The sequence below is a fragment of the Grus americana genome, chromosome 2 (assembly GCF_028858705.1).
Source record: "Grus americana isolate bGruAme1 chromosome 2, bGruAme1.mat, whole genome shotgun sequence".
In the NCBI taxonomy this organism is placed as follows: domain Eukaryota; kingdom Metazoa; phylum Chordata; class Aves; order Gruiformes; family Gruidae; genus Grus; species Grus americana.
In genome coordinates this window covers 143310932-143325668 of record NC_072853.1, presented here as the reverse complement: position 1 = coordinate 143325668, position 14737 = coordinate 143310932, and the positions used below count along the sequence as shown (strand labels likewise).

The following is a 14737-nucleotide window of genomic DNA, read 5'->3' as shown; positions in this document are numbered from 1 at the left end:
TTTAAAAGCTAAATTTGTAACATCACTGATGATGTCTACCACAGGATATTAAATGTGATTTTTTTTGTGTGTGCTATGATCCCTGTTCTAGAAATATTATTCCCTCCATGCAAACAAAAAAAAGAAATTTATAAAAATAAAAATAGCTGCTAAGCCTAGAAAATAAACAATCTAGGAAAAAATAATATATGAAAGTCAAAGAAATTACGGATGCAAGATAAATCTTCAAGGAATAATCTTTAAAACTCTAAACATCTGTTGTATGCATTATACCTGTAAATAAAGTAATAAGAAACACAAACAATTCTGCAAGTAACTTAAGTGCACATTTTTAAAACAGAAATGATGGTAAGATATTCTGAACTTCAAAAGCAATTTAATAAAAATTATGCTAACTCCCTCAAATTGAGCTAAGAAATAGAAGATGTTTTTTGCTATGGCTTTAATTTTACATGAACAGAGTTGAGTACAGCTTAAAAAATGAAGATATTAATCTTGATAATTTAATTTTATTTTGCAACTTATTACTGCCTAGATTTTAGGGAATAAAAAGGAACTGTATTCAGGATGTCAAACTATAATTGATAATCTTATTTTGAAAATCTATGTATTGTTACATTGTAAATGAAATAGAAGTTCTACAAAGTATACCAAGTAGGATGGTAAAGAAGTTAGTATTGAGCTAAAAGAAGTTGGTTCTAAACATCAGTATCAAATTTACATATCTCTGTAATTATAAATAATAATTATGGAAAACAGGATCAATTTTAATGATATGTCAATTATAATATTGATCTTATAAGTAATTATCAGTTAAAGATGCATCTGTAACTTGTAAGCAATTGCAACATATTTGAGTGCATGAACAAGGTAAAAAGGAACTGAGAAGCCTCTACGACTGGCAGTGGTGGTGACAACAGGCATTGCCATAAGCAGCAGAGGTGTACGTACCACTGGCAATGACTACTCCAAGCTCCAGAGTAGACAATTTTGATTCAGCTAGTGCTCCACAAATGGTCTACATACCATAATTTGTCAGTCCCTGCCATGGAATACCACATGGTCCAGAGGCAATAATGATACTGACAGAATTTTCCAGGTAGGACAATACAATTCATATGCAAGAAATTCCAAGTTGCATTATATTTTTATCCAGACACAGGTAGCACAGTATTACCATAAACAAGTCTATCGCTTTGAACGGTTTCAGGGCTGTTCTCATGTTCTGGTGTAGAAGGTACTCCAACAATGTGATCAAGATCGTCCATCAAAAGAATGGATGGTTGTCTCCATGCTGCCTCTAAAAAAGCTTCTTCCACATTTTTCCTTATGTTTACTAATCTTTTTCCTAAAACAGAAATACAATTTTAATGACAAAAGATATCAGGAAAAAAATCATCAAACTGACTACATCTTGCTCATGTAATACTACAATTTTTTGATTTGCATAGCTTAACTTCAGTCCTATAAATCCAGGTACCAAGATTAAACCAGAGTCAACAGTCAGTAAAGAAAGAGTCCACATCTTCAATCAAAACAGTACTACAAGGATCCATCTGCTCTAAAATGAGATTAATCATCTTTCACTAACCACTATAGAAGCTTACATGAATAATTTTTAGACATTTAAAACCAGAGCAGTATCAGCAGCACTCTAAATTAGCTACTAAAGAGTCCCGCAATTGGAAGAATTTTTCAGAGCGAAGGACCTAGCTCTTTATCAATCTTTCCCTTTTTCTCTGGAGCAAGGAGCTTAGTAGGGAGTTAAGCAAAAAGAGTACAGCCATGCAATAAAGGGCTCTGTAAGAAAACAGTTGAGTATTCTCTGCCTCTGGAACACCATAACTATTTGGGAAAGCCAGAGAATGAAAAACTAAAAAAAGCCTTTTTTGTCCTCTTCCATCTTTAGCGCAAAATACTTATTTTGAACTCACAAAACCTAAGGATTCATCTCATCATCATCTATAATCATGAATTATAGATGGTTTGATTCTTCTTTGGTACCTGTGTCATCCTTTCACTGAGTAATACAGGTATCCTTTAACACTTATGATTTGTTAACATACAATTTGTTCCAGCTAGCACAGCTGAAAAAACAGTTCAACTTGCAACTTCTTCCCATTTTGTAACAATTAGAAATAAGCATGGCAAGCATGGTGTGAATTTGGTGGTGGTACGTGGGACAGAAACTGATAAAAGTGTGCAATAATCTTACGGCAGCTGTATTTTCATCAGACTGTTAAAGATGCTTATTGCGGGGGATCAAATATCCTTGCAAAAGCAGTAATAATGCTAGAAAAATTATTCATACCAAATATAATAAATTCATAATTGTGCTTCTTCATCATACAGCAAACATTTGCAAGTAAAACAATTACCATACCTCTTAAAGCTTTACAATCAATTACTTCTACATGAGCATCCAGTCTATCGAATCCTTCTTTGCAGATGGCCTTTGCTAATGTTGACTTTCCACTTCCCTACAAAAATAAATGTGAGCTAATGTAAATTGACAGAACTATTTCATTCTGTTTCTGTGGAGTTTTTGTCACAGCATACACCAATTAACAAGCTGGGAAAGCTGTACACACACTGGTTTTATTCCTCACCAAAAGTATATACGTATTCTGTCTTTACATCACTTGGTAGACACCAAAGCCCTAGAGTGAAACAAGTATAAACAAATTCAGAGTGGATATATCCACTACAGACAGTGTTCTGATTCCGGAGTTCAGAGTTAAGACATCTGTTAGTTTCAGTGGAATATGGTATAAAATGGATCACCATAAGAGGCAATGGGAAAATAAACTCCACTGCCATTTTATAACACAGGAGAAAATACTATATTCTTATTTTCATTCAAATATTTCAGAGATGAGAAGTGTTTATTATACTATTAACATGAAGTAGATTAATCCCCTAAGGGAACAAATTGAAATTGCATTGGTAGCAATCTTTAAAACTTACATTTTATATATATATATATCATATATACACATGAAATATGAATACATATTGATGAAGTGTGCATATAGTGTGTATACATATATATAATATAATGTTTTACTGAATTAACTCGGTTAACTGCTTTTTTTTCAGCTTGTTCTTTAATTCTTTGGAATTCACATGGTATCAAAGAAAAGTAATGAAAACAGTTTTGTAACTACAGAAAACAATCTGGGAGGGTTTGCGAGTAGACAGTAGTAGTGTGTACCTTTCCTCCTGTGAGAAGCACCCCTCCACTTCGCAGTCCCACAGCAATAGTAGCCAGCTTTTGAGATAAAGGACGCCCCAGAAGACTGTGGCTTATGTGTTCAAAGGAAGATGTTCCTAATTTGTCCACTCCTCTGCAGAGTAAATAAAATATTAAATGGCCTAGGGTAGCATCAGTACACATGATGTACATAGTAATAACTTGCAGTAGGGTGAAGCTTCAATGCTGACACATTTCACGGTACTTCACCTTTTCAAGAAAAAGCTAAAGACAATTCAATTTTTAGAGACAGCCCCTTTAATTTGCAGTGGTGACACAGGGGACAGATAGCCATTGCAGAACACCCCCACAATGGAAGGGTTATCTAGTCATTCTACACCACCCTAGTATGAGGTAGGTCTCAGAAGGTAAGAGCTAACCATATTTTGGGGCTTAATCTACTTGAGTAACAACCTACTAAGGAATGTAACAAATTGGTAAAACAGGGAACATGCCTGGGTCAGAAAAGTTCTCAGCCTTTTCAGAAAAGCAGCACATAGTGCATTTGAAGGCATCCTTATCCTTTACCAGTCCTAAATCTCTGTGACTTTTGACACAACAGTGCTCCTTTCAGGTTCACAAACAGCAAGGCTATCAGTTTCGTATTTCAACTTTAAAAAAAAATTTAGCCACCTAGCAGATTAACCATGTAGCTGTTGAGCTTACATTGCACTTTTTACCCGTGGAGACACAATTCTGAATTTCTCTCCTCAGATGACAATTCTGATAAACCTAGGAACTACATTTCTTTGAGACTGTACTATTAAATTTAGTTAAACAAGTAAAGAGGTTTAAGTTACTGCGGGTGGAGGACTGACAGGCAGACTGCAACATATCGTAAGTTTTTCTTCATTTGGAAACCCCAGATAAAAACACCCTCCAACAGCCCCAGTATCCCTTACTGCTACACAGAGGTCTACTTCATACCACTTAGAAGCACAGCAAGAGTCACTGAATTATCAGTATTTCTTCTGAAGCTTACCTAGTTCTGAGGCCTCCCATCCTATTCTCAGACACGGTGAGCTTTTCAGTACATGAGTACATTTAGTCACGTGAAGTTTTCTATTCACTTCAATAAGACTATTCAGAGGACAAAATTAACCATCTACTTACTCTAGGATAAGGTCTGAGCCTGACACAAGCCAAAAGATGCAGAGGGGCTATTTAGATCTGGCTTAGTTTTCTAAAAAAATCGGCATTTCCACCAATGTTATTTTTTTTAATTCCCACTCCCTCCCATATTTTCGATGATGAAAATGTCTCACCCTAAATCATTTAGTTTGTGGTAAGGAAGGTTCCTGTCTGTATCACACATAGGTGGCTGGCTGTCACCATCAGCTTTTCTAGTTAGAGGCTGTAAAAGAACCTACAACACAGAAAAGAGTTAGTACTTTACATTATATATACCTACAGAAGAAGGGTATAGAAGTGACTAGCTGTTTTTGGAATTGTGTAAAGAAAATGTTGCATGCATGCTTTGCTGAAGCTTGCTGCGCTTGAAAGATGCATTGGTAAAACGTCATAGCTACAACTATTTCCAAAATGCAATCCAGTGTTCACAATGATGTAACAACCTGTGATTAGATGTTAGGCCAAGTGCTGTTTATACCAGACTATGCAGCCCACCATCTCTTTCCCTACCTGTAACACTACTTGTTCCTTATCCTGTGCCATGATAGTGAATCAGATCAGGAGTCTGATCTGGGTGAGAAGTAACCTAACAAAACACTTGGCTTTTTTCACCGGCATGAATTTTTCAGTCTAGTTCACCAGGGAGCTAGCATGGAAAGCTGGGCAGGCTAACAGAGAGGTTCACAGATGAGAACAGGCTGGTAGGAGATGCTAACACTGCTCTTAAGAAATGCACTTCATCCTTTCATCTTAGTACTAGTCACTAGCACAATTTGTAGAAGTCTTCTTGTACTTCTCTACTATCAAGAAAAATAAAGCTCTTAGTCTTTTTTTAACAGGAATCCTAAATTTTGCAGAAAAAATATCTATTCTAAACAGCCAAAACAGGAAACCTTAATTCACTGCTAAAATTTAACTGTATCGGTTTAAAAATGAAAAAAATGTTATCCCACTCCTATAACCATAAACCTGGAGTCACAGGCACTGGTTCAATCAGAATTATTAATGGAAACAGTAATCCTAGTATTAAATAGAAATATTTATTCTCCTGAGAAAGGAAAGACTGAAGAAACACAAGCACAGAAACTGTATAAACGAGAAGGCAGTGTGAGCTTGGTAGGGTTGAATGGGGAATATGTCTCATCTTTGTCAGAACAAGCTACTGTTCCTGCCAGATACACTGTGAAGTGATTTTACAGTGGTTTAGGTATTAAGGGAAAGAACAAGTATAAGGATAGTATGTTCAAACATGGACAGTATTGACTTTGCTCTGTTCTAATTGATTTTTCTGAGAATTTAATATTGACTATGAAATTCAGTAACTAGTGTGGCATGCCTGGAATCTCACCAATGCTGAGGCTATAAAATAACATATAAAGAATGCAGATACTTAATTTAATGAACAGACTGAGATTATTTATTTAAAAAGGGAAACTGAAATACGTTATATATAAAATGTAATATATTTTAAACCAAATGTAACAATTTAAATTACTTGATACCTGATACTATGTGATATTTACTTGTATATTAGTCTTTTGCAGCAAACTGGGACTCAGTATAAAAATATTCTCAGACTTATTTTCTTCAATGTGCATAGGATGCACTACACTAAGGAAAAACTCCTCCATTCCTGTAAAACCCAAGAAACAACTATTAAAATTCCAAATAAATTAAGTTTTTATTCCTCACAAGATTAAACAGATTAGTGTATTTTGAATTACTACAATATAATCCAAAATGAATGAAAAAGGTTAATCATTATTAAAGCACAATTCATGCTTACAGTTTCAGTATAAAGAGATATCTGTTATGTTAAATGGTGTATACATAGATTAAATGGCATATTGCCTAAGTAAATTCCATAATGGACAGTTAAGACAGCTACAGCACAGGACAGTATTATCCTTACCTTCTTTAACAGACAGATGTATACAGTCTGTGCTTGTCATTACCCATGGGAGATCGTCAGTAGCAGAATCCTGCAGCCAAGAACTGAAAGCAGATATAACATCATCTTCATGTATATCTTTATGCTAAATAGGAAAAAAAAAAGAGGGAAATTAAACAAAACAAGCTGTTAGTAAGTAAAACTGTTCTCTGCCTGTGCATGAGGCATTTGTTTCTCTTATGGTAGCAGAGAGATGGAAGATGATGTAAGAGTTTTATTTACACAGAAAATAACGTTTTGCCAATAAACACCATTTCTATCAACTGCTTTATGGAAAGCACCTATCTAGCCCTGCTACGGCAACATCTGAATCTTCCACAACCTCTAAAGATTTCACCTTTGGAACACTGACATGAGGGCAAGGAAAAGCTTTTATTCTTTTATGTATCTGTATTGCCAGGTCCAAGAGCACTACTCAGCTCCTGGGTTTGAAAGAGCACCCAAGAGATGCACCAATATTGACACATGACTTCTTTTGGGTGCTCACTGCACCCCTCTCTTCCCTCTATACTCTGTTTCCTATACAAAGAAGCCTGGGCTCATCTAGATCAAGGGCACCAACAATAAACTTCAATAGGCAGGCAAAGAGATCAAACAACTTAACCCAGGTCACCTAGATAAATGGAATAGGAAAAGAAATTGAGTCTAGTTCACATATATCTTGGCTGAGTTCCTAATCACCAAAGCATAATTCCTGTCTTAAAAAGGGGGAATCAACTGAGATCATGGAAGCAGCGTTCAAAAAGGAAAACGAAAGTTACTGTTATATTTCTTTCTGTGTTTGGTTTGTTCCAAGAACTAAAAAAACTTCAACTGAATTAGAAAGAAAGGGACAAATCTGTATTTAAAACATATAAAAGCACACATAACTACTTTGTACGATTTTAACAAATTACTGACAGAATACTCTTTTAACTCCAATATAAAAAAAAATAAACAATGCAGTTCAACCATTCCTCCCTAGGTAAGAAACCAAAATAGAATACTGGGCATAAACAACAAACCATGCATAAGCCCTGCTATGCTGGGTAAGTGCTGTATTTAAAGTTTTGAGAGGCAGCTAACTTGGGAAATAATCAGTCCAGTGTCACACAAAAACAAGCATACGGTACATTATGAAGAAATACGTCATTCCAGAGCTACACCTGACAGACTGTGAGAACTGGTACAAAATATGTTCTTACTGTCACAGATGCTCACTCAGAAGACTGGATATGTCTCACTTGCAGGAAAACAGAGGGATTCAATGATATAACTCTAGAAAATTTAATCTTTAGCATGAGGGGAAAAATATCACTATTAAAAGAAAGCAAAAACCTAAACAGCACATAAAAAAATATAATAATTTTACAGCAATTTTCTTTCCTAGGAAATCCACTGGGCACTGCAATGTTTAAAGAGTATAAGCAGGAGTCCCAGAAGACTTAAAATAGACATTTCCTCTTTAACTCTATGATTCCTTTTCATTTTTGTTTTTATAGAACTAAATGTATACACTTAAAATTTGCTAGGCTGGAAACAGTATTCATATACTACAGATGAGGGTCTGATGCAAAATTTTTATTATTGTTGGCATTTTGTTTATGCTTGAGACCTATTTAAACAGAAAATGCATCTTTTCCCCACCAATGCTATTTTCCCTTCATGATGTCAACATCCTTTTTAATAAAAAAGACATCGGAAATTGTCACGATTTGAGAATAACAAAAGACCCTGTGATTTAAAAGGTACTATACAGCATTCCTCTAATAGCTTCAGGAAACTAGGAGCTAAAATTCAGAAGTTCCATTTCCTCCACCCTCTATGACCTCTGCCAGTTCCTTTAAATAGGAAATTGTTACAGATAACATGCCAAACTATTTGAAATATTGACCAAGTGCAGAACAAAATTCAATGGCTTGATGTTTACAGTATCATTGATCAAAATACAAAACAGTATTACTAGAGAGGCCTTGTTTATATGGATCATAGCATCTTCTTAATTTAAATGACTTACATAGTAGAAAGAGAAAGCAAGGAATTATTCAAAAAAGAAATTCCTTTGGAATTATATCATACACAACAGACAACTTCCAAACTATCATCTAACAAATGAAAACAAATTAAACATTGAAAAAAACCCAACCTTGATCAGGGCAACGTTATCAGTTTTCCAATATATGAACAAACACATGACCACAAATATCAACTCACTAAGTTCTGTTTGGGTTGCAGTCTAAGAGATACAGGAATTTTAGGAACAGATTCAACTGACTTAATTCGGACTGTCGAATGTATTTCGATATGTAGTTTTTTTCTCAGACCATCTGGAATCTGAAATATGTAAAATAAAAGCAAATAAAAAGGAAATATCAGAAAGTAAACCAGTCGTAACATTGCATACATAGTACATCAGTTTCTTCATCACTAATAGAATTTCTACATTTGATCATCGACTATCGATCTGCAAAAGAATTAAGAAGGAAACCATAAAATGGATGGCGGTATCCAAATCGTGTTCTCTCATGCACACTTCTCATTGCCTTTTATCTCATTTGTGAAAGTGCTCACTATAGCTGGCCATCTACTAACTTCTTACATAAGAACCAAAAGGCTGAAAAAAAAGGGTTAGGAGGAATTCTTAGAACATTGTAAGAATGCTTTTAATATAGGAGAAAAACAACAACTCTACTTTCATTTGATTAAAATTAATTTTACATGGGCAGGTAAATATAGATAGGCCATTATATAGATCAGAACCAAGCACATCTGCTGCACAGAGAGAGAAAATCCAATTTCCCTAAATTGTACTAGTCAGTTTACCCTTTTAAAAAGGAAACTACTTTTCAAATACTCTGTGTTATTTTAAACATATATCCAAATTGAAAACATCTCGTAAATGTTTATTAAGACTTAAAGACTTTATGGTTGCTGCCATTTGGAAAATTGTTACGGCTTTCGAAAGATTTAGTGGTAAAGACCACTGCAGGGTCTTGCTCTCATTCCCAACAAAAAAATAAGTGAATGGTGACAAGTATTTTATGTCAAAATAGTCAAATAGTGATTTGGAGTGCATTTTTGTTGATGCCACATGAGCTTCCAGGAAAGAGAGAACATAAGCAGACTGTAGTTCTATCAGAACAAGCTGAAATGTCAGTGTCTGCACACTGGGACTTGTGGCACCTTGCAAAATTGTATATAAAAACTAAAATAGTTTGAATTATGTAAAGCTAGTTGATATTTTTTTAAAGATTTATTTTAAAGAGCATAGAGAAGCACTTGCAAACATTGTGTAGCACTAGGACAGGTGATGCCATTACTTTACAGTTTGATAACACCTAGAGTCCAAAGCACATTTTAAAGTGATAACTGATGAAAAGAATCTCATTATGTACTTACTGAATGTAAGTAGATACTTTCACATTCTCATGAATACAGTGGCTATGAACAGATTTTGAGAAAGCATGCATTCCCTCCAGAAACACTGAAGGATTTTCCCTATTTGGTGCAAAAATGCTAAGGGTGCAGAAACACAGAGTACACTGTACATCTTGGAGGATGATGGTAAGTAGCATAGTCCAGAATGAGATGGCTTTGCAAAGCACAGCTCTAGTAAATATTATCTGATTCTAGTACATTCTACTTGAGAGCTTAACACAAAGTCTATATCCCAAAACTGCATCTTAATTAGCCAGTTCCACAATTATCCAATAGAAAATATTATCCAATAAAAAGCCCAAAAGATAGTGTGCTCAAACTGACCCAAACTCTTCCAACATGCAGGGCTTCCCCACTGTGGCCATACTCTATGAGACTCTTTAGGTCTTCAAATCCGTTCCAAACAATTTGAACAACAGATCCCTCACTGGATGCTTGACTGCTATTACCATGATTTTTGTCTTGTGTACTACTCAAATGCTTTTGCTTTTCAAATGACAGATTTTGCTTTGCTTCTTGATGACGCTGTCTTGGGGAAAGCAGCTCATTAATTTTCCCATAAGATACTACAGGATTTGGATCCAAATCAATAAATTCTAAATTCCACGGGAAAACATGAACAGCATTGCACTGCAGAAACGCACGAGTGGCGGATGCATTCTGTACGCTGGGAGGCTGGGACTGACACACTCTGAAAATTGAGTCCATGTGAATTAAGTTCAGCAGCTTGTCTTTGAAGGTGCTCGTTTCATCTTTATCACACAAAGTCTTTTGTTTCTGCTCAGATGTATGAGAGAAAATGTTCCCTATGAAATTCCATATATTTGGGAGAACATTTGAGCCAAACGTCATGTTTGCATCAGCCTTGCTCTGCTCAAGGACTCCTGGCTTTAAGTAAGGTTGTTTGGCAAAAGGGTCCTTCATTGTTTCTTCTTGCTCTATGTTATTTTTCACAAAACTTTTGAGCAAGATGTCACTTTCTGTGGAAGGCGTGCTGGTGATATTTTCCTCAAGTTCGCGTGTTTTGGGAAGTATCAGAAGCTCCGTGGACGGCTCTAGTCTCCCATAGGGGGCTTCTGGCATAAGTGTACCTGAGTATGAACAGAGTAGGTCAATGAATGCAGCCCCTCCTGCAGAACAGCTTCCTCAAGGTGCCACCAGAGCCTTCACTGTTGCTTACCGATTTTGATGTAAACATGAGTGTGCTGTTCAACCCATACAGGAAAGACGGCTTTTGGAAATACTATTCGAATCTGGTCAAGAAGATGTTTTTCAAGAGAGGAAGCGTGCAGTTCCTGGGAAAATGTGATATCATTATAAATTCAATATTACACACATTTTTAACATTTGTTTGAAGATAAAAACTCTACATCTCTTTCTAATACACCATTTGAAATATAAAATACCATTAAACCTCACCACATTTAGTATTTCCTTAGGGGCCAAAAAGAATGGGGCATTGTGCAAAAAACTGCTTGTGTCAAAATCTCTGTCAGCTGTAAGAAAAGGATGTGAACAGGGGAAAAGGTTTTATTACCAGAATTTCCCAATCATCTGTTGAGAGCGGTTCCACTTCTACTTGCTGACAGGAGGAGACATGGGAACAGGGTTCAAGAAATACCTGGCAAAAGTAACACCATTTCAAAATATTTAACTTCTTATTTTTAAATACAGAAAAGCTCCATCTTTAATTCAACTAGAAAACTGACATGTCCTTTGTTACATATTTTCACTACTTTGAACATACATCTTCTTAATGACAGTGGGTAATTCATAAGCAGAAGATGGACGTTCAACATATTAGAAATGGATTGCACTGGGCATGCCTGGGGACTTCAACACACTCTGACCGTAAGGGAATGTGACAAGCATCAGGAGCTTTATCAGCTAACAACAATCAATTTTTAATGCATATTGATCACATAACTGTCTTTGCATTTTTATTTTTAAATGTCCTGGACTCTAGAATGCTGAAAAATTTGTCAAGTTGTGCCCAAATTTAGATAAAGCAGAAACAGATGAAGAAATGAGGAAAAAGTATGATACAAAAGCAAAATCAGCTCTTTTATGAATGGTTTCACAGGAAGCAGCCCCACTTCCACAGAACAGTTTTAAGGTCCTGTGTGTCAGGAGGAATGATAAAAGCTTTTGTGGCTTAGGCTTTAAGCATTAAACTTATATTTCAAAAGTCAATTTTTACCCAAGGTTCCATTTGACAGAAAGTAACAGTTGTCAAACAATATCATGTCATACATTTAAAAATAAATTTCATTATTTTTTTCTTGAAATAAAACTAGTTACCTGTCCTCTGCGAGAGATTTATTTCAGGTCAGCTTTTATAAAAGTAACAACTGATTTTAAATTCCTCTAGGTCCTCAGTTTGAAGCAAAAGTTGAGAGGAGTATCTTTTCCCCATCATGGTAAATAGAAGAGCATATTATTATGAAACACAACAAACATGCAATTCCTGAATCCAAAACAATGGCAAAACTACCTAATTATTCCTGTATTCATTTGATCATACAGATGGTTATTTCCAGGTAACACTTGGGGGAGGTTTTCTTAGATTTCCTTTGTCAACTGTTTTTCTGTCAAGGCTATTAATTGCTAGAACTAAAAAAGGTAGTTACCTTGCCACTGAACTAGCAAATTGTAAAGTTCCCCAAATAGATACATCATTTCTAGAGAGAATATGCTAAAAGTAAACAAGATAATACACTGCTTTGAGCCACATTCTTTGATGTCTTCTATTATGCTGAATAAAATTTTCAAAAGGAGAGAATAGGCATATATGAATACACTACACAATAACATTGCATAGAGTAATGCTTTTCTAATCTTGTTTGTTTAAATCTCTACCTATTAATATTTAAAAAAAACCCACGACTTGGATGTTGAGATTTTAACAGTCCCATGTCAGAAAGCTCTGCCTGCCTCTTGAGCATCTCTTCAGCTTCTGTCCAATGGAAGAATCGTTTACAAGAAGTTTCACACAGTGTCCAAGAGTAAGAGGCCAATTTAAATACATGTTCAAAGAGAGAGGACACAGGGGGACACAGTGAAGAGGGAAAAAAAGGATGAAAAATAAACCTCAAATAAGCCAAACAAGAAGAAATATGCAGTAAGTCAATAACTACTTTAAAGTAACAGGAACTCCAGGCAAAATATTCTCATGAGATAATTCCCAAATTATTTAATTGCTTAAAAGTGTATTTTCCTAAAATTAATGGCACTACAGATAGTGGCTCCAACCCTGCAAACACCTACCCATAAGCCTATCCTTCCTAACATTATTTAGGCAATTGTTAGTGATCTAATAAACAAATCTGTTTGTGTTCAAGACACTTCATGAAGGTTATCTTTTCTTATAAGAAGATATAAATGAAGTAACTGTCTAAAGACATGAAAAAAGGTCATAGCTAACTTGTAAATTATTACCTTTTCAGGTATCTTGCAATATACTTTATATTTAAATAAGAAAAAAAGATTGAATTTCAAACCTGTTCTCCATCTGTAATGCCAAGTTTCTCTGCTAACTGTCTGTTAATCTCTGCAATATTTTCACTTTGGTGACCTCGATGCCTGATTTCCATCCAGCTCAAAAATATAGGCTGCTGACCACAGGATACTTTCACAGCTTGGCCCTATGAGTTTCAAAGAAATAAAATAAATTAACATCAAACAAGCTAAATAAGATGACTATTAGTCAACCTAAACTGTATTTGATTAGAGAGATCAAAGGAATTAAAAATGTTTTCTGGGTTTTACATGCCCTATTTTAATTAATATTCCCTAACAATAACTTGTAGCATTTACAACATGTTAGCAAACAGTGTTTCTATTAGCAATGACAGATTTTTTTTTTTTTTTTTTAATTCTGGCAGACTGACCAACTTCTTAACCAAGCTCTTCTTTAGAATTCTTCTCCACGTTACCTATTTCCACAACTCTCAACATAGAAGTCTGTGTTGGTTGCAATTGTTAAACAGCTTTTAATCTTTATGGATTATTTTTAAGTAAGGGAAATAATTCCTCTTCCCTTCTTCTGTATCTTAGTCTAGCAAACAAATATCTTAGAGAAATGTATAACACCACATTTCTGTTTCCCAAATGAGGAAAAAATATAAGCACATGCTTAAACTTCATAAGCATTGTAACATGTGCATGGACTCCAAGAGTGCTTTCACGAGCTGGGGAATATTTAAAGTAAGTCACAAATCACATAAACTCAGACCAAAATGATTTTATCAATCTGTTTCAGAACTGCTCAGCTATTTTGTTTCCAAACTGAAGAATCTTAATATGTTCAGTCAGCTTCCATATAAAGAGACAATATCCTACATTCTATCACTCAATCAACATTTTCTGTATTTTTTTCAAAAAAGACTACTTTTATGAAAATCAAGTGACCGAGACAACGTACGCTGTGCATACACCACAGATTTACGCGTTAACATAGTGATGTTTTCTGTTCTGTTCTCAACTGTATCCTAATGATTTCAAATATTATTTGACTTTTTGGTAAACTCTGAAAACATTTTCAGAGAATATCTAAAACGGTTCCAAGATCCTTTTACCAAACGTAATATTTAACTTACTGCTCTTCCCTGTATTCACACAGATAAAGCTTCTCCCTGAGCATCATAATCTTCAAACAACATTGAGTTTTGTAGACCATTTTGTCACCCACTTATCTAATACCTTCTGCAATTAGATTTAGCTTTTGATTTCATTTAAGTTTTTTTTATGATTTACTCCTGTAATCTATTAACATAATTATTTGTCCCCTTTTTCACATTTTTATTCAAGAGTTTGCATTTAATATGCTATTCCTATCAAGATTTCAGAGGTCATCTATTTTCTTTTTGCAGATCACGTTAAGTAAAAGCAGAACGCTGCCATAACTATGTACAGAATGACGCTACAAGACTTCAAAGCCATTACGCTCCTTTTTCCTCTCTCTTGCCAGCAAATTTATAAAACAC

The 14737-nt window shown here is 35.0% G+C and overlaps 1 protein-coding gene across 12 annotated transcripts in view; it reads right to left on the bottom strand.

Annotated features, from left to right (window-relative positions):
* Positions 1-14737, bottom strand: part of PEX1 (peroxisomal biogenesis factor 1) — a 31692-nt gene that overhangs the window by 15657 nt on the left and 1298 nt on the right. For 11 of the 12 annotated variants that reach the window (XR_008575822.1, XR_008575823.1, XM_054816205.1 and 8 more), the window contains 11 exons: positions 13253-13396; positions 11290-11373; positions 10933-11047; positions 10077-10843; positions 8529-8648; positions 6297-6420; positions 5908-6017; positions 4519-4619; positions 3215-3347; positions 2384-2480; positions 1178-1348 (listed from right to left, as the gene is read on the bottom strand). Coding sequence is in view for 10 of the 12 variants with exons in the window: in XM_054816205.1 (XP_054672180.1) it covers positions 1178-1348; positions 2384-2480; positions 3215-3347; positions 4519-4619; positions 5908-6017; positions 6297-6420; positions 8529-8648; positions 10077-10843; positions 10933-11047; positions 11290-11373; positions 13253-13396 (1966 nt within the window). In the remaining 2 variants the exon portion in view is untranslated. Of the gene's footprint in view, positions 1-1177; positions 1349-2383; positions 2481-3214; positions 3348-4518; positions 4620-5907; positions 6018-6296; positions 6421-8528; positions 8649-10076; positions 10844-10932; positions 11048-11289; positions 11374-12053; positions 12158-13252; positions 13397-14737 lie in introns of those variants that run through there. The other variant, XM_054816208.1, reaches the window with a different exon arrangement.